Raw genomic sequence first — 23,357 nt, forward strand, 5'->3', positions numbered from 1 at the left:
CAATAAACTAAAAAATTAGCTGGGCATGGTAGCATGTACCTGTAGTTCTGGCTACTTGGAAGGCTGAGGCAGAAGGATCGCTTGAGCCCAGCAGGTCGATGCTGGGGTGAGTGTGAACGTGCCACTGTACCCCAGTCTGGGTGACAGAGTGAGATTCCAATTAAAAAAAAAAAAAAGAAAGTAAATTAGGGAGTGATTCACCTCCCCAAGGAAGGAGAGGGCGGTCAAAGCTTAGGAAACATGACGGTGGCCTGAAATGTTTTCTTAATCCAATATTATTCAAAAACCTGCCTCTTCTCCTGGCTCCCATCTATTCTTCCCCACTAAAAAATTAAAAAAAGAAAGGAAAAGAAAATCTTCCCCAAAGTTATATGGGACCATTTGATAATAAAGAAGTCAAAGAAAAATATATGGATTTACTATTTATTTGTTTATTTATTTATTTATTTATTTGCGTTGGAGTCTGTACTGCACCCTGGTAACCAGGCTGGAGTGCAGTGGCACGCTCATGGCCACTGCAGCCTCAATCTGCAGGGCTCAGGTGATTCCTCCACTTTCCACCTCAGCCTTCCAAGTAGCTGGAACTACAGGTGTGTACCACCACACCCAGCTAATTTCTTTTTTCTTTTTCTTTGAGTTGGAGTCTTACTCTGTCACCTAGACTGGAGTGCAGTGGCATGCTCATGACCACTGCAGCCTCGACCCGCTGGGCTCAGGTGATCCTTCTGCCTCAGTCTTCCAGGTAGCTGGAACTACAGGGGTGCATTACCACACCAGGCTGATTTTTTGATTTATTGTAGAGACGAGGTCTCACCAAGTTGCCCAGGCTGGTCGCGAAACCCTGAGCTCAGGCAATCTTCTCACCTTGGCCTCCCAAAGTGCTGAGATTACAGACTTGAGCCACTGCACCCCACAAGATTTAATTTTTTAACAAAGATCAAATATTTCATTTTCCATTTTGCAAGATAATGTATGCTATATATTATGTAGTTATAATCTGACAAATTTTTTATGTAACATTTCTGAAATGTTTTAGTTTCCTTGATTTTCATGAATATGGAACACTTATTCATGTATTGGTATTGACATTTTGTTTTTGTACTATACCCACAGTGCCCTTAAACAACGATCTAGTCATGGAGATAAGACATGTTCACACATAGTCAGTATATGTGAAAAAAAATCAAGTTATAGGAGATAAATGGTTGAGGATCAAGTGAAAGCTTGATAAGAGGGAACAGAATAGAATGCTGGGCAGGAAGGTTTAGGTTTTTTATTTTGTTACTAAGGTATGCGATTATAGTATTAAAAAGAGAAAAGGGGCTGGGCTCGGTGGCCCAGTCTGTAATCCCAGCACTTTGGGAGGTCAAGGTGAGTGGACTGCCTGAGCCTGTGGGTTCAAGACCAGCCCGGGCAACTTGGCAAGACCTCATCTGTACAATAAATAAAAAAATTAGCCGGGCATGATGGCGCATGCCTGTAGTTCTGGCTACCTGGAAGGTTGAGGTAGAAGAATCACTAGAGCCCAGCAGGTCAATGCTGGGGTGGCTGTGAGTGTGCTGCTGCACTCCAACCTGGGCAATGAAGTGAGATTTCAACTCAAAAAAAAAAGAAAAAAGAAAAAGGTCAGGCGAGGTGGCTCACGACTATAATCCCAGCACTTTGGAAGGCCAAGGTGAGAGAATTGCCTGAGTCCAGGGGTTCGAGACCAGCTTGGGCAACTTGACGAGACCTCATCTCTATAATAAACCAAAAAATTAGCCGGGCTTGGTGGTGTGTACCTGTAGTTCCAGCTACTTGGAAGGCTGAGGCAGGAGAATCACCTGAGGCTAGCAGGTGGAGGCTACGGTGGCCGGGAGCATGTCACTGCCCTCCAGCCTTAGTGACAGAGTGAGACTCCAACTCAAAAAAAAAAAAAAGACAAGAAAAGGACAGAAAAGGCCAGGCTTGGTGGCTCAGCCTATAATCCCAGCACTTTGGGAGGCTGAGGCAAGTGGATTGCCTACATCCTCGGGTTCAAGGTCAGCCCGAGCAACTTGGTAAGACCTCGTCTCTACAATAAATCAAAAATTAGCTGGGCGTGGTAGCATGCACCTGTAATTCCAGCTACTCAGAAGGTTGAGGCGGAAAGATCGCCGGAGCCCAGCAGGTCAAGGCTGCGGTGGCCGGGAGCGGCCACTGCACTCTAGTCTGGGCAACAGTGACACTCCAACTCAAAAAAAATTTTTAAAGGGCAGGAAAAACAATAAGAGAGATGGTGGTTATTACCTTTTTACACATTTCAGTTTTGATCTTGAGCAGGTTGACCTTGAGGCATTCCTCTACTTGACCTGTCTGCTCTTGGGCAGCTGCTTCTTCAGCACATAGATTAGAGATCTGTTCAGGAAACAAAAAACAAGGCCACCTCACTGAGCACAGGACTAAGCCAGTAGTTTCAAAAGCAGATGAGTCTGGTGATTCCAACCAGCTCAGGACATGGCAGTATCTGTGCCCCCTCTTCACTGGTCTGCTGCCGTTTTAAAGCCAGGCAGGATGGAGGCTCTGCTATCACCTGAACCCTTGTTTTCTAAACAAGTCAATTTGGTGATCCTACCACATGTGTACCCGGGGCTCATCTCAAACAGCTGCCTGGTGGACTTCACATCTCTCCTCCTGTATTAGATGCCAGACTCAATTTTCCTTTACAATGACTGGCACAAAGAGTTAAAATCAGTAAATGCACACATCTTTATGCTGTCAACCCTGAGTCTGGCATCAGATCCCAGGACTTGCCAAAAAGGCAGCTACTCCTGCCAGGCATGGTGGCTCACGCCTATAATCCCAGCACTTTGGGAGGCTGAGGTAAGAGGATTGCCTGAGCCCCCAGCTTCGAGACCAGCCTGAACAACTTGGTGAGACCTCATCTCTACAATACATCCAGAAAAATTAGCTGAGTGTGGTGGCACACACCTGTGGTTACAGTTACTTGGAAGGCTGAGGTGGAAGGATCACCTGAGCCCAGCAGACCAAGGCTACAGTGGCAGTGAGCATGCTACTGCACTCCATCCTGGGTGACAGAATGAGACTCCATCTCAAAAAAATAAAAATAAAAATAAATAAAAAGGTGGCTGCTCCAATTCCACAGGAGGAAGGTTTTATAGCCAAGTAAAACACTAAAAGCAAATGTTTGACATTTATGTAGGTGCAGGGTCAATCCAGACTCATGCTTTGAAAGCACATGTGTGCACATACACAAGGTTTTTTGAGAGATGGGGGTCTCACTATGTTGTCTGGGCTGGTATCAAACTTTGGGCCCAAGCAACACTCCTGCCTTGGTCTCCCAAAGTACTTGGATTACAGGTGTGAGACACCACACCAGGCCACAAAGGGGTTCTGAACCACAGCCCATAGCAAAGACTTAACCTTCTGTGGACAGTTTTATTAGTAAGTTTTTTGAAACAGCTTTGGCCATGATGTCCTAAAATTGACATATGTTGAACAGGGTTCTCCACATAGCCTTTTCTAGCTGGGGAGGCTCAGTAATTTCCAAGAAGAGGCTCTTTCTTAGAGCTATTATGGGAGCACTTTTACCTTTTTTGGCAAGTCTTGTGTGTTCTGAGTTGACCATACAGAAGTGAAGAACAAATTCTATGCAGATAGCAATAATAATAAGAATACCCTTGTTCAACAGAGAAATGCAGACCCAACACTGTAGGAGGACAGGAATAATGACAAGACTAATTCAGTGTTACAGAAAACAGGAACTCAGACTATGATAAGTCTAGAAGATGGACCATCAAAACTAACCATGGATTCAAGGTTGAAGGTAAAGAAGGTATAGTGAAGAACTCTTCTCCAATAAAAACCTCTCTGACAAGCCAGGCTCGGTGGCTCAGCCTGTAATTGCGCCCTTTGGGAGGCTGAGGTGAGTGGATTGCCTGAGCCCGCGGGTTCGAGACCCGCCTGGGCAGCGAGACCTCATCTCTACAATAAATCAAAAAATCAGCAGGGCGTGGTAGCGCATGCCTGTAATTGCGGCTACTTGGAAGGCTGAGGCGGAAGGATCGCCGGAGCCCAGCAGGTCGAGGTTGCGGTGGCCGGGAGCGGCCACTGCACTCCAGTCTGGGCAACAGAGTGAGACTCCAACTCAAAAAAAAAAAAAAAAACTTCTCTGACAAGCTCTGTTCATCACAATCAGTTTAATACCCGAATCCTACCTCATCTGAGCAGTGCAGCTGGAGCTGAGGATCTAGTCGGTAATCAAGAGCAGACTCCTGGATAATAATCCGGATCTGGTCTTCGCAGTCCGAAGACAGGCGCTGCATGTGACAAAGGGAGAATACATCAGCCTGTCAGAAAATGCCAGCTTTTCATTAGGCTCCTCAGTCCCTGGCTTGGGGAAGGTATAAAAAGGTCTTGTGAAAATGGGAGCAAGCTAGGGACTTCAAAAGAGAAAATTCCCAGGGACAGAGGTGGCTCCATAAATACACCTCTGTGGAGAGCCTGGGGCAGTTTACCTGATCAGCGTATCTCAGCTTGAGACAAGAGATGACCTGGCCCTCCAGCTCCGAATCATCCTTGGCCTTAGTCAGGATACCATGACAGAATTTAGGAATGTCAGCTTTACAGGCTTTCCTTAGCACAGGGTTTAAGCGGTAATCTAGAGCAGAAAGCAGTAAGTACATGATAAAATATCCACGTGGATTCACACATTTGTAGATATCATCCTTCCAAAAGGGGGCATATTATGTCAATGACCATGACTACAATTACTCATCTGTTTATTCAATAAATATTTACTGATCTCTCACTACACTTTTTTTTGAGTCAGGGTTTCTGTTGCCCAGTTTGGAGTGCAGTGGCACAAGCACAGCTCTTCATAGCTTCCAAGTCCTGGGCTCAACCAATTCTCCTGACTCACCCTCCTAAGTAGCTGGGACTATATATAGGTGTGCACCACCACACCTGGCTAATTTTTTGTAGAGATGGATTCTCACTAAGTTGCCTAGGCTGGTGACTACACTGTTTTTAGTCAGCAATATGAGTTAGTTAAAGAGCACCTCTGGAGGCCCTCAGGAATTCTACTCTGCAGGGTTTTGGCTCAATATTCTAAGTAATCCTCGCAAAAATCAAGCAGACACCAGCAACTTTTCCCATAACAAACATTTTTGAAAACAATGAGAAGAAAATACAGTATCCAATTCACCTTGCCCGTTAAGTTACAAGGTCTTGCAACTCAAAGGTGAAAGTCCTTTGTTCTAAAACAGATTACCCATTATTCTGCTGCAACATTTGTGAAGTTTTATTAAATCTCTAGACTTTGTTTTCAAGGAGTGTTAGTCCTGCTTCTTTCTGTAATTCTTCAAGGCAGTTTTCTTATTTATTTGGTCTCCTTCCCCATTCGTGCCATTTTTCTGGATACTCTTCAAAGGAGGAGAAAGTTATCTTGCTTACATACAGACTCCTCCCTTAAAACTTATGGGCAACAAAGCACCTGCAGTTTAATTAGGTAATTATATGCTCACTCAATTCCATTTAAGATAAAATGGGACCAGAAAAACCAAGTCAAGATCCTACCTGTGTTCTGGGTGATTTGGCGCTTAGTTATCATCTGTTTGCATTTGGGATCCATCAATTCACTGTTTTTATTTTGCTTCAAGCACTGCAACATGATTTTAGAATCTGCTTCTGGACAGAACCTCTGCAAAGAAACAAAGTTTTATAAAAACAGCTATTCAAATATAGCAATTAATCCTGTCTATAATTCCTTGGGTTTTTTTTTTTTTTTTTAATGCAGGTCAAGTGATGCAGGGGAAGTGGAGAAAAAACAGTATGTCTGTAACTCATTGTGATCAATTAGTTATAAACACCACTGTATTTGGGCTGCCTGTGGTCACTCTTAACATCTATTAGAAAGCTTATGAAAGCAGCAGCCTGATACCTTCCCGTATCTCTTAGTACAAGAGGACCAGCTAAGCCTAAATAAGCACCCAGCCCCAAGTTTCCCCCTCTTTACATACTCACTACTATATTTCTCACATTTTTCTCCACTATTTTACTGCTTTCTACTTTGCAAGAGATTGATTCCCTATCTATATGCTAAGTTAAACTACATGGCATCTCAAGAACTTACTTACTGTTTATAATATTGTACCAGGCAGCCATGCAGTCACATCTACCCAGCCCAAGTGGGAAAACCTAGGAATTACCCACAAGCCACTGTGAGCAGGAATGTGGGGTGAGGATTCATTTGGCTCATCTTAACTATAGGGGCTATAATCCTAGCAAACACTGTGGGACTAGCCCTTGCATACTTTTTACCATTCTTTCGGTCAGGGGATCAGTTATTTTTTTTTCTTTTTGGAGTTGGAGTCTTACTCTGTTGCCTAGGCTGGAGTGCAGTGGTATGCTCAAGGCCTTCCCAGCATCAACCTGCTGGGCTCCGGCAATCCTTCTGCCTCAGGCTTCCAAGTAGCCAAACTACAGGTATGCGCAACCACGCCCAGCTAATTTTTTATTTATTGTAGACACGAGATCTTGCCAAGTTGCCCGGGCTGGTCTCAAACCAGCGGGCTCAGGTAATCCATTCGCCTCAGCCTCCCAAAATGCTTGGGATTACAGGCTGAGCCACCGAGCCTGACCCAGAGGATCAGTTTTAGAACAGTAATCAACTCCATCTCTATTTTGCTAATTCATAAATCTTCGTGTCACGTGCCTGATAAATTCTGTCTGAGACACGTGAACATCAAGCTCCTCTTCCCAGTTCTCTGTTTCTAGTTATCCAAAGCACATGTGATTATAATTTATTGATATATGATATGGGGATGAGAATTGCTCACTGATTTTTATAAAGTCTTACAAAGCACTCTTCAAATCAGAGCCTAATATTTCCACTTTTACACAAGACTCAGTTTTTCCTGGCCCAGTTTGAGAGACTTATGCATCTAACTTTCTTAATTCTCTTTGGAATTTATTTGATGAAGTAGCATTTTATTTTACAGGAAAGTTGAAATAAGGAGTTGGAACCTTAAGTTTAATGTCTTTGTGTATGTAGCTAGCTCAAGGAGCTGGCATCCAGGTACTCAAGTCAGCCCAGCAGCAGGGAACGCTCACTGGAGGAGTAAATGAAGTAAAAGAACTTGCGGAACAGAAACATATTTTTTTGGTTTTTTTTTTTGAGTTGGAGTCTAACTCTGTCGCCCAAACTGGAGTGCAGTGGCATGCTCCCAGCCACCGCAGCTTCAACCTGCTGGGCTCCGGCGATCCTTCCGCCTCAGTCTTCCAAGTAGCTGGAATTACAGGCGCACGCTACCACAACCAGCCAATTTTTGATTTATTGTAAAGATGAGGTCTCATCAAGTTGCCCAGGCGGGTCTTGAACCCGCGGGCTCAGGTAATCCACTCGCCGTGGCCTCCCAAAGTGCTGGGATTACAGGCTGAGCCATTGAGCCTGGCCCAGAAACATCTTTTGAGTGTGGCCAATAGATGATCAGGATACTCAATAGAGGCTTTTTCAGTATGCCTATATAACTAAATGCCCACAAAACCAGTAATATATTCATTGGACATCTATTTATTTGTGTCTCAGGTCAAAGTGAGTTCAGTTATCTTAGCTCTGTGGCTTTCAAACTTGAACATGCCTCAGAATCACCCAGAGGGCTTGTTGAAACAGACTGCCTGCTCCGATCCCAGAGCTTCTGATTCAGTAGATCTGGGGAGGGGCCCAAGAATCTGCAGGTTCCCAGGTGATGCTGATGCTGTTGGTCTCAGGACCACTCTTTGAGAACCACCCTCTTAGCTGCATAAAACCGTCTTGCTGATAATGAAAGAGGTTTATACTGTTACTTTTACTTACACCATGCTTAGTCCTTGGCTTTGGATCCCTTACCTTTATCATCTGCTTGCAGACTCTCATGAGTGTATAATCTAATTCTGGGTCCATCATCTCTGTCTCTTGCAACTTAAATACTTTCTGGTGACAACGGGTACTTAGCTGCTTCTTGTTTTCTTTCAGACATTCAATAATCTATGGCATAAGCATTATGGTCAAGTTGAGAGATGTATAAGGGATTAATAATCCATGTATTCTGACTGAAGCATTCAGTTCTTAGTGTGTCCCACATTTTTCTAAACAAGTACCTCCATTTCTAATTCCCAGACAATAGGAATCAGGATTTCCTCATCAAGGAGAATTATACTTAGAGATTTACAATCTTGGGGCAAACAGTAAATCAACAGTATAAGAATTCACAAAGACTAGCAGGCTGCACTGGAGTCTATTTTTTTTTTTTTTCAGTTGGAGTCTCATTCTGTTGCCCAGACTGGAGTGCAGTGGCCGATCTCGGCCACCGCAGCCTCCAAGTAGCTGGAACTACAGGCGCGCGCTACCACGCCCAGCTAATTTTTGATTTAGAGATGAGGTCTTGCCAGGTTGCCCAGGTGGGCCTCAAACCCATGGGCTCAGGCAATCCACTCACCTCAGCCTCCCAAAGGCACGGGATTACAGACTGAGCCACCGAGCCTGGCTGTTTTGTTTTTTTTTTTTTGAGTTGGAGTCTCACCCTGTCACCCAGGCAGGGGTGCAGTGGCATGCTCATGGCCACCGTAGCCTCAACCTGCTGGGCTCAGGCAATCCTTCTGTCTCAGCCTTCCAAGTAGCTGGAACCACAGGCATGTGCCACCACATCGGCTAATTTTTTGATTTGTTGTAGAAATGAGGTCTCACCGTGTTGCTCAGGTTAGTCTCGAACCCCTGAGCTCAGGCAATCCTCTTGCCTCTGCCTCCCAAAGGGGTGGGATTACAGGCTTGAGTCACCATGCCCAGCATTGCACTGGAGTCTAAAGGGAGTGAAACACACTCAGGATTCCTGGTTTCTTCTGCCTTCTAGAGCTGCTCCTTTTCAAGATTCCTTCTGGAGCACACATTAGGCCCTCAGCACCTGCCTGGAGCAATAGCCTCACAGTAGGCAGGAAGTTCAATTCAACACACCATTTGCCACATGAGAAAGACTGTTGGATGACAGACATGAATCAAATTCAATTCTTAGCCCTGACAAACTAATGAATAATTCCTGGTTGTGCCTTGAGGATTTTCTAGAAGTCTCATGATTTCACGCTATAATTCTAGCTGCTACCGGCTTTCCTTTTTAATATTTTTTATAGTATCTAAATAACTGAATTCACAGTCTCACAGGCAAACTTATATAAACAAACAAGTATGACCAAAAAAAGATAAGTGATAATACAAAAGCATCAAATGTCATGAGACGGATCCTAAGGTAGTAAATTCAGTATATCTTGAAATCTTCCCTTCTCTGCACCAAACTGGGCATGGTAGATGCGCCCGTAGTTTCGGCTACTTGGAAGGCTGAGGCAGAAGGATTGCCTGAGCCCAGTGGGTGGGCGCTGGGGTGGCCGTGAGCGTGCCACTCCAGCCTGGACAATGGACTGAGACGCCAGCTCAAAAAAAAAAAAGGAAAGCAGATGCAAAAGTGCAACCCCTAGAACTCTAGCATGAAGTCATGAGACTTCAGGAAATCCTCAAGGCACAACCAGGAATCATTAACAAGTTGAGAAGCACTAATTAATATCATTTAAAAAGTTAAGTAAAATAAATCAAGGACTTAAAAACTGAGAGAAAAAGGTAACAGAAATCAAAACAAGAGTTCAAAAATATACTTTAGGTCCTCAGAACAGCACAGAAGGCAATGGTAAGTAAGAATCAAGAACAAACATCAGTAAGGGTATCTCATCTCAAGCCAGGTGAAATGGGGACCAAAGGGAAGCCCAAACTTTACCTGTATGATGGCCACTTGTATACCTAATACTGAATTTATACCCCACATCTTAAAAAAAAAAATCAAGAACATTGTCTAGGTCAGGCTCAGTGGCTCATGCCTATAATCCTAGCACTCTGGGAGGCTGAGGCAAGAGGATCACTTGAGCCCAGTAGTTCCAAGACCAGCCAGGGCAACATAGCAAGAAAACATCTCCACAAAGAAATAAAAAAATTAGCTTGGTGTGGTGGCACACACCTATAGTCCCAGCAAGGCACTGGTGGTAGTCATCCCCACTACATAGTAGGCTGAGGCATAAGGATTGCCTAGACCCAGAAGGTCGAGGTTGTGTTGAGTTGTGATCATGTCACACAGTACTCTGGGTGACAGAGTGAGAGACTCCAACTCAAAAAACAAACAAACTGAACACTGTCTAATAGAATGCTATTAAATAAATAAATAAATAAAATAATCAAGAATCAAAGAACCAATCTGAGATCTAGGAAGAAAAAAGAAAACGCAATTAGTGGTCTTTCTTAAAAGCAGAATGGCTGGGCTTGGTGGCTCAGCCTGTAATCCCACACCTTGGGATTGAGTGAGTGGACTGCCTGAGCCCGCGGGTTCAAGACCCGCCTGGGCAACTTGGTGAGACCTCATCTCTACAATAAATCAAAAAATTAGCCGGGCATGGTAGCGTGCACCTGTAGTTCTGCTACTTGGAAGGCTGAGGCGGAAGGATCGTAGGCTACTGCACTCCAGTCTGGGTGACAGAGTGAGACTCCAACCCAAAAAAAAAAGAAAAAAAGAAAAAACAGTGAAAATTTTCCAGAGCCGAAGAAAGAGATGAATGCTGACTGAAAGAACCAAGCAGGATTTAAAAAAAAAAAAAAAAAAAAAAACCCAGAAAATTCATACCTATTTAACCACATCACACTGAAATTATAGACCATTAAAGAAAACCCCAAAACTCGAAAACCTATCAGAGACAGCTTAACTACAAAGAAATGAGAATCAGACTGACATCAGAGTTTGCTTCAGTAAGTAGATACAAGAAGACAATGCCATAATTATCTCAGAGGCTAAAAGCACCATGGTAATGCTCTTAACTAGAAGAGGTAGCCAGGTCATGGGGATAGCATTTAAAAAACAATGGTTTAGGCCGGTTTGGTGGCTCAGTCTGTAATCCTAGCACTTTAGGAGGCCAAAGCAAGTGGATGGCCTGAGCCCACAAGTTCGAGACCAGCCCAGGCAACTTGGCGAGAACTTGTCTCTACAATAAATCAAAAATTAGCCAGGTGTGGTAGCACGCGCCTGTAGTTCCAGCTATTTGGAAGGCTGAGATGGATTGATTACCAGAGCCCAGCAGGTCGACACTGTGGTGGCTGTGAGTGTGCCACTGCACTCCAGCCTGGACAACAGAGTGTGAGACTCCAGCTCAAAAAAAAAAGCACTGGTTTGTACTTCATTGCTGGAGATTCTGGACGGGACCCCATTTCTTTTTAAAAAGTTTCCTAGGTGATTCTTACATGACCTCTGATTAAGAACTTCTGTGCAATGGGAACACAGTGAGGGAATACCTAATTTTGGAAGTGCAGAGTGTTGGGAAAGCTACAAAGAGGAAGAAGCATTTGAAGGATCATCTGGAGTTTATCAGGCAGACAGGTGGGGAAGGCAGACAGGTGGGGAACCTGAGAGAGGGAAGAGAATGACTAAGAGACAAAGACGAGTGCAGGCAAGGAACTTAGGGCAAAGTAGTCTGGTATAGCTTAAGAGGGGATGATTAGGTTGGACAGGATAAGATGGGTTCTGTTCCACCAGCAAAGAGTTAATTATTAAAATGCTACCTTCACATTTACAATTAAAAATTAAAGCAAAAAGCTACCTGAGCATTGCCATACTGCACAGTAGAACAGTAGTTCTTGATGTCACTCTTGCAGGCTTCATACAGATCTGGTTCCAGACGGATGTCCTCTGTCTACATGAGAGGGAGCCAGAGTGGAAAACAAAGGCTACATTAGGCTGGAGATGTCAAATGCTATACAGACTTATTTGCTTGATGGGATCTTATCCTGTAACCCCCAACTTCAACACAGCAGAGCAGCAGCAGTGTGGCCTTGCAGCAGGAGAACTGCCACCAACTAGCTACATGGTCTTGGACCTTCTTTGCAAAATAAAATGCCACAACTAACCCAAAATGCTGTCTTGTCCTTCACAGGAATGCTGTGACAAAGACAAAATTAGGTGAAAACCACTTTAGATGGTTAAAACTGTTATAAAAATACAGGGATCTTGGCCAGGCATGGTGGCTCAAGCCTATAATCCCAGCAGTTTGGGAGGCCGAGGTGAGAAGACTGCCTGAGTCCACGGGTTTGAGATCAGCCTGGCAACATGAGACCTCATTTCTCCAATAAATCAAAAAATTAGCCAGGCATGGTGGCACATGCCTGTTGTTCCGGTTATTTGGAAAGCTGAGGCGGAAGGATCGCCTGAGCCCAGTGCTAGGTCAAGGCTGCGGTGGCCGTGAGCGTGTCACTGCACTCTTAGCCTGGTTAACAAGGTGAGACTCCAACTAAAAAAAAAAAAAAACCAAAAATACAGCGTTCTACTTTTATTATTATTTTTGAGTTGGAGTCTCACTTTGTCACGGCAGGCTGGAGTGCAGCGGCCCACTCACGGCCACCTCAGCCTCTACCTGCTGGGCTCAGGCAATTCTTCCGCTTCAGTCTTTCTTTTTTTTCTTTTTTTGAGTTGGAATCTCACTCTGTCACCCAGATTGGAGTGCAGTGGCCGCTCGACCTGCTGGGCTCTGGCGATCCTTCTGTCTCAGCCTTCCAAGTAGCTGGAACTATAGGCACGCGCGACCACGCCCGGCTAATTTTTTGATTTATTATAGAGATAAGGTCTCGCCAAGTTGCCCAGGCGGGTCTCGAACCCGTGGGCTCAGGTAATCCTCTAGCTTCAGCCTCTCCAAGTGCTGGGATTATAGGCGTGACCCACTGTGTCAGGCCTTATTATTATTATTTCAATGAAAGAGGCTCAAAGCTAGGAAATCAAAACTTCCAGCCTGAAACAAGTTTCTATTATAATGGGACATTTAGGCCAACTCCACTTACACAGAATTATCTCTGAATCACTGTCATTATATGTGAAAATCTGGTAACTTGGGAAATTAATGGTGTTTGGGTTCCATTACTGGTTTTTGCTTAGACTGAGGTAAAATATGTATGATCTACAGCATAAACATGTTAAAAATATTTTGGTTGTCTTTTTAACATGGCTTGGGCTTAATCTCAAAAGTAAAGCAATAAGTTTCCTTTTACAATGTAGATGACTCCCCAATATCCATTTCACCTTGATAATCAGTAAGTTCAACAGTACATGACATTCCCCTGGAGGCTGTTGTTGGTCGGGGTGGGCAGAGATCCCAAGCTGACACTGTCAAATCGAAGGTTTTATTTTGTGGTAGGGGCCAGTTTCTCTCTTTTTCCCCCCTTTTCCTGCTAGAGATGACTACTGAAGCAGTGGCCCTGTTGTTGCAGGCAGCCACTTGTACAGCCATGAGAGAAACCAGACTCAGGATGAAGCTGAAGCCAAGGACAGCAGAATGGAGAGGAAAAGATCCTCGATCCTAGAGGACACTATTGATCCAAAAACTGTATTACATGCTTAGAACTTGTCTTACAGCTGGATTTGCAGTTATGAGTGGTCAAAAGTGTTGTACCATTCATTAACAGAACAGTGAAACAAGAAGCTAATTGGCTTTTTTGAGTTGGAGTCTCACTCTGTTGCCTGGGTTAGAGCACAGTGGCACACTCACAGCCACTGCAGCCTTGACCTGCTGGGCTCAGGTGATCTTTCTGCCTTAGCCTTCCAAGGAGCTGGAACTACAGGCGTATGCCACCACGCCCGGTTAATTTTTTTAAAAAATTTATTGTAGAGACGAGGTCTCACCAAGTTGCCCAGGCTGGTCTCAACCCATTGGACTCAGGCAATCCTCTTGCCTTGGCCTCCCAAAGTGCTGGGAACACAGGCTTGCACCACTGCATCCGGCTACTAATTGTTATATGATAAAACATTAGCATGTTGATTCTGAGTTTTTTTGTTTTTGGTTTTTTTTAGGTGAAAAAGTAGGATTTATTAAGAAGACAGAAAAGCTCCCATAGTGGGAGGAAACCTGAAAGAGTTACCCAACTCTGAGTTTTAATCATCACAATAGTGGCTAAAATCTTCCACATTGCCCCAGCCTCTCCCCAACTTTCTAAGCCTCGGTCCCCGGTCATTTCTGGGAGCAAAGGCTGGAAGACATTACCATCTCCAGCTCCTCCACACGGAGTTGCTTGCGGCACTTCAGGGACACTCTGTGCTCCTTGGCTTCTTGGAGAGTGTCGTTGCGCACGGTGGTGCTCAGACAGATCACCACGTCCACCCTGCCGAGGAAAGGAGAGGCCTGAGACCAGCTGGAGCCACATGAGGGCAGATGATCAAGCTGGGATGGGGCATGAGTCACACCATTTACCATGAATTCATGACCCCTTTTCAACGTCTTCCTGAAACCCTTACTTTTTTTTGAGAGTGCTAAAAGCTGCAATTTGACTGTATGCCATAAAAGTCAGGCAGCAGTCTGAATGCTGACTCCATTCTTGACTGGAGGGAAGACCACACAGGGCACGTGTGTGCAATGATAGGTCTACAGTTGGTTTAATAAAAACATGTGATACTGTGCCTTTGACAAATTGCGAAACACATTCCTGAAAGATGCAGAAACCTGGTCAAAATGCAAAGTTGGTTAACATGATAGAAAATGTATTCTAGAAAAGTGTCTTTCAAAGAGCAATATGAGTTGGGCATGGTGGCATGTGCCGTGGTCCCAGCTACTTGAGAGGCTGAGACAGGCAGTCTGCTGAAGCCAGGAATTCAAGGCCAGCCTGGGCAACACAGCAAGAACCCACTCTTAAAAAAAAAAAAAGCAACGTGGAAAATTTGGTCAGTCATGCTGAAAAAGCTTATGTGTCTATTAAGACCTAATTTTTTTTTAATGTAAGCCGGCTACTCCATAGGCAGAGAAACCTGGGCTGGTCTACAGGAAAAACAGCAGGATCTAATTTTTTTTTTTTTTAAACTAAACAAATTTTTATTTCACAGTAGTCTTTCAGGTTTTTTGTTTGTTTGTTTGTTTGTTTGTGTTTGTTTTGAGTTGGAGTCTCACTCCATCGCCCAGACTGGAGTGCATTGGCCGCTCCCGGCCACCGCAACCTCAACCTGCTGGGCTTCGGCGATCCTTCCGCCTCAGCCTTCCGAGTAGCCGGAATTACAGGCATGCGCTATCACGCTGGCTGATTTTTTTATTTATTGTAGAGATGAGGTCTCGCCGCCCAGGCGGGTCTCGAACCCGCGGGCTCAGGCAATCCACTCACCTCAGCCTCCCAAAGGCATGGGATTATAGGCTGAGCCACCGAACCCGTCTAGGACCTAATTCTTAAATGAATAAAGTTTCTGTTTCTTCACTAGCTATCTAAAAGCCCCTGCCACATCTCAGAAGAGATGACATATGGGATGACGCCAGGAAGAAGTCAGTTCGCCTCTTTTACTCACACTTCTCTAAGTATACACTCTATCTCTGGCTCATCAGTTAAGCTGCCTGAACCTGGAAGAATTCACAATGCTCCTTTAGCCTCTGGTCTCTTCATGTCAGAATCACCACCACCAGCTGAGACTCTGGACACATAAAGATGAGCTGTTCAGACAGTCCAAATGTTGACACAGTACCAAAGGAGAGATGCAGGAGGCTACCCGACATCCATGTGGATAGTCATTCAGTAGCGAAGAGTGGCTTTGGGAAAGCAGAATAAATCAACTAAAAGTGACATACTTCTTTTTTATGTTGGGGCAAAGTTTCAGCACGTCCTCCTTGCAGGCCATTTTAAACTTGTAAGAGAACCGAAAATCCTTCATCTGAACCTGAGAGATGAAGAAAAAGAAAGTCAGGAGCTCTGTGGCAAATTCTAGTCAGCAGTGGTGGGAGACATTTTATAGCTTTCAGAAGTCTGCTTACAAGGTCCTGCACAACTTGCCTTCTGTCTCAGATTTCATGACCTGCAAACTCTTCATTACAGGCACACTAGCTTTTTTTTTTTTTGAGTTGGAATCTCACTCGGTCACCCAGACTGGAGTGCAGTGGCCGCTCCCGGCCACCGCAGCCTCGCCTGCTGGGCTCCGGCGATCCTTCCGCCTCAGCCTTCTGAGTAGCCAGAATTACAGGCATGCGCTACCACGCCCGGTTGATTTATTTATTTATTGTAGAGATGAGGTCTCGCTGCCCAGGCAGGTCTCCAACCCGTGGGCTCAGGCAATCCACTCACCTCAGCCTCCCAAAGGCGCGGGATTACAGGCTGAGTCATCGAGCCCGGCTCACACTAGCTTTGCTGCCACTTTAATCATACTCGTTCCCTTTGCCAAAATTACTCTTTGCATAGTTTGCCTCCATACCTTAAGATTTCTATTCAAGTACTCCTTTTGAAGTCCCTTTTCTCCTTCATTCAACTCCTTACTCTGCTTTGTTTTTCTTCCTAGAACCACTTAAGATTTGTTTTTGTGTCTTTCTCTTACTAGAATCTAGAGTCCACAAGGTGCTCTGTAACACTTGCTGAATGCACAGTCAGATAGCTCATATGCCCTGAGAAGAGGTGAATTAACACACTGACTCAAAAAAAAAAAAAAAGGCCAGGAGTCCAGTGTATTGATAAACATTTGGCCATTACACTGAATAGTTACACATAAAACAATAGATTCTAAGGATACTAACTGTTGAAGGAGAAATTAAAACACCTCATGCAAGCAATGTGACTGGAGCAGGAAACATCCACCTTCTTTTCCTCAACCCACTAGACTGCTCCCTGGGGTAGGGAATATATCTTTTTTTTTTTTTTTTAAAGTTGGAGTCTTACTCTGTCACCCAGGCCGGAGTGCAATGACATGCTCATGGCCACCACAGCCTCAACCTGCTGGGTTCAGGTGATCCTTCTGCCTCAGCCTTCCAAGTAGGTGAAACCACAAGCATGTGAAACCACAAGCATGTTCCACCATGCCTAGCTAATTTTTCTTGACTTATTGTAGAGATAAGGGCTCACCATGTTGCCCAGACTGGTCTTGAACCCATAGGCTCAGGCAATCCTTTCACCTCAGCCTCCCAAAGTGCTGGGATTATAGGCATAAGCCATCACACCTGGCTGGGACTATATCTTATTTATCACTGTGTTTCAAGGAGGCTAACAAAGGGCCTGGTCACATTAGATAACAACCATTTACTGAGAACAAATAAAAATAGGATATATATTTGGAAAAAATTATTTTTCACAGAACATCAGAGGTGCACTGATGTTCCAAAAAAGGAAGGGATTCAGCTGCCACCCAAGCAGCTATGACATCGGCAGCCAGGTGTCACTGACCAGCTGGAAGTGGGTGACTCCAATGGCACACTTCTCGTTCATCTCCTTCTGGTGTTTGTTCTGTATCAGACATTCCATCAGGTCCCCAGAGTCTATCTGGTTATCCGCCACATCCTGGGGAGGATAATGCACATTTGTATTTCATTTGCAATAATTAATGAACAGACTTGTAGCCCAGACCATGACAAATACAAGCAGGACTGATTCTAGAAGCCTTCATAAAAAAAGATACATCCTAAATTGTATCAAAATAAGCCTGAGAAGTCACAAAGGATTAATATTCAATGGAGCAAAATTTACACAGCAAGTTCTTCTGCATGAGACAAGAATATGTACTAAGAGTGCTTTTATGATGCAGCAGTTGGCTTTTGGAATATCTAATATAGCCACCTGGTTTTCTGATCTTAATGCTACCTGGTTTACTTCACTCCCACAATTTAGGTATTTCAATAAGTTAATAAGTAATAAAGTATCAAAATTTAGTCAGCACTGAGGTGCAAGGAGGCAGGTGGTAGAAGAAGCCACTACTGCTAACAATTCCTAGGCTGATGTATCAGAAGCAACTCTGTCATACTAACGGGGTCTTCCTTGTTCCATCTTTACAAGAAAGGGCATCTTAACAACTGCTGCTAACCACAAACCTGGTCACCCACAAAGGTTAATCAAACAAAAGTTTCCAGAATGGTGTACCTCTCTCTTGATCTTGTTTACATTTTTCACTTTACTTGTCAAAGTTGGCTATCACTCAGGAGTAATGTACACTAAAGACAGAAATGAGTTCAACACACTCAGGAACCAGAATCCCAGTGAATTTGGTTGTTTTTAACTCTTGTTCCTCCAGACATCACTTACGTGGCAAAAGTTCTGAATTATGGGTTCACATGCTCTCATCAGCAAGGCTTCTATTTGAATATCCTGTAGAAGATTAAATATGTTAATAGTTCTGCTTTAGAAAGAGCCAGGGGTGGAGGAGCATTTTCTCTTTCTGAATCAGTAGGATCTGATGGGCAAATAATCAAACATGTACATTTGGAAACTACTCTAGTATTTACGTTAGATAGTCCCAGAATAGACAGAAATGCTCTATTATACCTTGAAAGGCAAATTTTTTAGAGGCAGATTCTCCTTTGTGTCTGAACAAAAGAGAAGGTAGAATTATTAAAGGTGGGGTAAAAAAAAAACAATTAGCAATAATATTACTAATTATTGTAAAGTCTTTAAACTTTTTTCCAAAATGCTAAGTAGTTAAAAATGAAAATGGGGTAACCGACATCTATCTTCAGTTTCTAAGCTCATAAGCCAGATCACTGCCCTCAAATCAGATGACAAACCACTGCTCTAGGAAACACATGCCTTTAGCCAAAGTAACCCCATGCAGCATTAGCTGCTGAAATAACATCTTCCTCTAAAGTGTTATACACCTGCGACCGTCCTCATAATCATGCAATGACAATGAGAATGTAAGAGGAGATGACAAGATGAGAGAAGGCAACAAATTTTTGAAAACCAGAAAGCAAAAAAGGACTGGTTGAAAAATGCAATTTTACGTACTGCCAATTTTGACAATTCAAATAGAACTAAAAGGCTTATGATAAAAAAAAAAAGTTACAATTCCTCACTTCTCTGATTTCTGCCACCACAAAACAACTTTAACATTTTTAGCTGCCCCCTCTCCATGGTAATCATCTTTGTATTTCTAAATAATATGCCTATGTTTACAAGGGATTTTAATCTGATTTTTTATATTTTAGTGGGTTTCAGAATGGAACAGGGATAAACACGTGTTCAATCTTCCATATTTAGCTGGAAGCTCTCAGCTTTTAAGAAAACACCCAAACATTACCAAATGATCTAACTAAAAGAGCTAAGGACAAGAAGATGGGACTGCTTGGATCGCTCTCGAAAGTGATTAACCAAGTGGAAGTACAGCTGCTATCTTTTCTTAAGGGGGAAACAAAGACAAATCTAATAACTTTGATAACTATAATTTATGAAGAAAACCAAAGAGTTATATAGAGTATTTTTCTATAGAAATAGAGGGAAGGGGTTCAGGAAGCAACATAATATACTTCTTTATAAAGCAAGTGGGGAGAATCTGATCAAGTTTCTTTTGATTGACAGAGAATCTGCTCTTTCAAGAGTCTGGAAACAACAGAACTAAGTAAAAAAAGGCCAGGCTGCTGGCAGCCACTCTCCTCTGATGAGTAAGCTGCACACTGCTTACCTCTGATTCTAACTCGGTGAGGTTGCCAACTATGTCTCTGCACTCCACGACCAAGTCATCCAGATGGTCCTGGAGGCATTCAAGCTCCTGCAAATAAAAAGGCAAGGCCCTGGCATTTATCAGTTACATAAATGAACAAAGGAAGTTGAGATACCAGTGTCAACTTCCTTTTCAGTGGTTCTCCTTTGCTTTTCTTTTAAAACTACCTCACTGAACAGAACACAAAAGCCTTACTTGATTCCCCAAACTAAGATTGGTGAAAAGACAATTACTTGCTGTAGCAGGGTGGTTAAGAGGGCCAAGGGGGTACAATAGTGATGCAGATCCCCCAGAAAGCCAAATCTTTAAGACAAACAAGAATCAATCTTCAGGTGCCTCAAAGTCTAAAAATTTTATCAGGCGTTTATTCCACTCCGCCAACACCCTGCCATTCCATGTTTAATCTGTGTTTTGATTATTCTTACCTCCCATTTTAAATATGCTTTTTAATAATATTCATTGAACAATAAATTCACAGTGAATAGCATGGATTATTTTAAGACTCTTCATGGGTAAAGTAATTGGGGAACCTATGGTCTAGAACACACAGCACAGAGCTAACAGCTCCTGCAAGTAAGACCTGGAATTCTCACCCCAGCGTTCATATCAAAGGATCCTCTGAGGGAAATTAAAAAACAAGTGAACACACTAGAATTTGAGAATCTAAAAACTATCTTGTCTGGGCTTTGGAAACTGAGCTGGTGCTACCTTGTAGCAATTAGTCTATTACTATTCCTTTGAGAGATTCAGAGGTTTTATGTATAACATTTGGAACATATCAATAGCTACTTCTCAGCAAAGTGTTCCATTAAAGGATGAAGCTTAACTTACTCCTTATTCTACTGTAAGAATCTCTCTGTTTCAGAACTGAAAATGGGAAGGGAGGAGAAAGACTGTAGGAATTATACAATAGCCAGAATGGAAGGAAAAAAAGCAAGTAAAGGAAAATGTACCAAACTTTTGGGAGTAAAATAAATGGTTAAAAGAAAGATCCTATTCATGGAATCCTTTCTTAAGTTTAGCTTCTCAGTGATGGGCTACAATGCAGTGCAGCTTCCTAAATGTTTACTGGGGATATAAAGGAAGCCGTTTCCTAGAATTCCATGTCCCTTTTATCCTTTGTTTCTTCAGATAGAGGTGTCAGAAAGCTAAACTATGGACATTTTCTTTTCTTTTTTAGAGACAGAGTCTTGCTCTGTTGCCCAGGCTGGAGTGCAGTGGTGTGATCATAGTTCACTAGAGCCTCCACCTCCTGGACTCAAGTAATACCTGCCTCAGCCTGAGTAGTTGGGATTACAGGCACCATCACAATGCCTGGCTAATTTTTCTTTTTCTTTTTGTAGAGATGGAGTCTCACTATGTTGTCCAGGCTGATCTCAAACTTCTGGCCTCAAGTGATCCTCCTGCCTTGGCCTCCCAAAATGCTGGGATAACAGGTGCTGAGTTACCATTCCCGGATATAGGCATTTTCTAACAATAAACCCAACCGAACTATAGCAAGCTCAGGAAACAGACTGCTGACAATGATATTCCTATGCCCAACAGACCTCAGTAGGCAACAAATGTAGCTTCTTTAAAATGTCCAATTCCTGTATGTGTGACTTTTTAATATTTTAATTTTAGTGGGGGCTTTGTAGTGGTAAAAATGGAACCTGCACTACTGACTATCCTGTTTTAAGATGGAAGACATGCTACCTTCCCATATAACTTATAGCAATGTGCCTTTTATTTCTTTCCCCTAAATTTAGGCACACAATCCGAAGAAACCATGTAAATCTTGGGGGTTGCTCATCTCTATACTTTTCTATATGGAGAGGTTATGTAATGAATTAATGAGCGTTAGGCAAGGAAATCAATACACTTAACTTCTGAGCCTCAATTTTGTTAACTAGATGATAAAAAATAACTGTGTCTACATATTTTGTAGGACTGTTCTAGGGCATGCCCACTATTCATGCATACCAGTACTTAAGACATATGTATATATCTATACCCTGCTTATCTCAAAAGGACTTAATTTGGCTTATAAAAATGAGAAATGAAAGAAAAAGTCAAGATAAAATGAATTAAAAATGAGTAAATGAGGAAAGAAAAAGAAAATACATTAAGAAAATGTGGGATGGAACCAGTAAGTAAGCTTAGTACAAAAATCCCTACCATGAAATCTTATATACCTGCTAAAGGTAGGCCATACCTTTGGCTCTAGGCTTTCTAAGAAGCAACACAAAGAGAAAAAATAATCAATTACAAAATATGGTAACCATAGTGTAAAAACAAACTAGCTTCTTAGGAAAAACATACTATTCTTGATAGATAAACCAAATTTTCCTAAGAATTTCTTCTAGAGGAAATACTGAATAATTTAACAAATCACATCTATAAGGTAAACACAGAGATGGATTTTATAGTGTTTGTATTCTGCATAAAACATTAATCATTAACATCATTATTGTTATAATATAAGCAGAAAGTTATGGCACCTACCTGCCCAGTCTCTGTTTTCTCACTACACCACTTCCCCAGATCAATCAGGCATTTGTCCTGGAGGGCAGGGTCCAGTTTAACATCCATGGCGCGTTGGTGCAGGATTCTCTGAACTTCAGCACGGCACTCTCGAGAGAGCTACATGAGAAAGAGTGAACAAAATACTTTAAAGGTAACAAAGCAAAAGCATGAAGACACTAAATAAGGCAAACCTGTTGTCAGACAACTAACAAATAATTCGAGGCTACCACATCCTTGACCTGCAGGGCTCAGGTGATCTGCCTCAGCCTTCCAAGCAAACAGGTGTGTGCCACCATACCTAGCTAACTTTTTAATTTATTGTAGAGATGAGGTCTTGCCAAGTTGCCCAAGCTGGTCTCAAACCCCTGGACTTATGCAATCTTCTTGTCTCCGCCTCCCAAAGTGTTGGGACTACAGGCGTGAGCCACCATGCCTGGTCCGGCTAAAAGTTCTTAATGGATCAAGCTAAAGTTAGCACAGCAGATTTTTTTTTTTAAATCCCAAATGAGATGCCTTTGGGAGGACAGCAGAATTTAGTTGTCCACTTGGGATTCAGATTTTAGGAATTTAAAGAAAATAATCTGGAAATCCCCCCCACACACACTCACTTTGTTAAAAACATAATATAAACATGACAGAAACTGGTAGAACAACTCTAGGTACACTCACTGAATGAAGTTTTCTAGTGGTGCAACAACTCCTGCCCTGCCAAATATACTAAAAAAAGTTTTCCTAAGATGACAGAAATCAGAACAATATATAGCAAATTATTTAAAAAGCAAATGACAGTAATAAGAAATCAAGTCAATATTGACCACATACCCTCCGTCCCTGTTCCTCAGTGCGGTAGGCATGTCTGTATAAACAAGAGAACACAGCTCCAGGAGGCATAAGTTCACTAGTTTCATTCCAACCATGAGTGTGGCAAAGACGAGAAGCATCCCCCTGGCACTTGCGGTATAAGACAGGGTCCAGCCTATAAGGTTAAGAGTGTAAAGATAACCACTACTAAATATACATTTCCTCCTAACAAATGCTAAGGGTTTTTTATTAGGTGCTTGTTTGTGTACTCAATGATAATTCCATCCAGAGTAGTGAAGACAGAAGATCTGCAGAAGTGTATTTCTGAATTTTGTTCTTAATGAACATACAGTGGTCAAATTATAGAAGTCAACCCTCTACAGATTTTAGTTCTACCTCAAAGTTCTACCTCAAAGATGTTATCTTGGCTATGTCAGGTACCTAACATTACAATAATAGACTAAACACTCACATGCCCTGGCAGAAAATAAAAAATTAGGGTTGGAGCTACTGCCAGGCAATTCACATCTTTTAATACTTTATCACGTACTGTTTTCTTTTTTTTTTTGAGTTGGAGTCTCTCACTCT

General features: G+C 42.8%; 1 protein-coding gene across 1 annotated transcript in view; it reads right to left on the reverse strand.

Annotated features, from left to right (window-relative positions):
• GLG1 (golgi glycoprotein 1) overlaps window positions 1–23,357 on the reverse strand; it is a 64,113-nt gene that overhangs the window by 6,564 nt on the left and 34,192 nt on the right. Inside the window, exons 10-22 of the mRNA XM_021707721.1 lie at window positions 22,791–22,944; window positions 21,948–22,085; window positions 19,425–19,511; window positions 18,053–18,115; window positions 17,201–17,314; window positions 15,625–15,713; window positions 14,065–14,182; window positions 11,638–11,730; window positions 7,868–8,005; window positions 5,557–5,680; window positions 4,497–4,639; window positions 4,197–4,298; window positions 2,269–2,376 (exon numbers count right to left, since the gene is read on the reverse strand). Of these exons, the coding sequence (XP_021563396.1) occupies window positions 2,269–2,376; window positions 4,197–4,298; window positions 4,497–4,639; window positions 5,557–5,680; window positions 7,868–8,005; window positions 11,638–11,730; window positions 14,065–14,182; window positions 15,625–15,713; window positions 17,201–17,314; window positions 18,053–18,115; window positions 19,425–19,511; window positions 21,948–22,085; window positions 22,791–22,944 (1,471 nt within the window). The remainder of the gene's footprint in view (window positions 1–2,268; window positions 2,377–4,196; window positions 4,299–4,496; window positions 4,640–5,556; window positions 5,681–7,867; window positions 8,006–11,637; window positions 11,731–14,064; window positions 14,183–15,624; window positions 15,714–17,200; window positions 17,315–18,052; window positions 18,116–19,424; window positions 19,512–21,947; window positions 22,086–22,790; window positions 22,945–23,357) is intronic.

The sequence above is a fragment of the Carlito syrichta genome, unplaced genomic scaffold (genome assembly GCF_000164805.1).
Source record: "Carlito syrichta isolate Samal-C Ts95f unplaced genomic scaffold, Tarsius_syrichta-2.0.1 Scaffold123562, whole genome shotgun sequence".
NCBI classification, from domain to species: domain Eukaryota; kingdom Metazoa; phylum Chordata; class Mammalia; order Primates; family Tarsiidae; genus Carlito; species Carlito syrichta.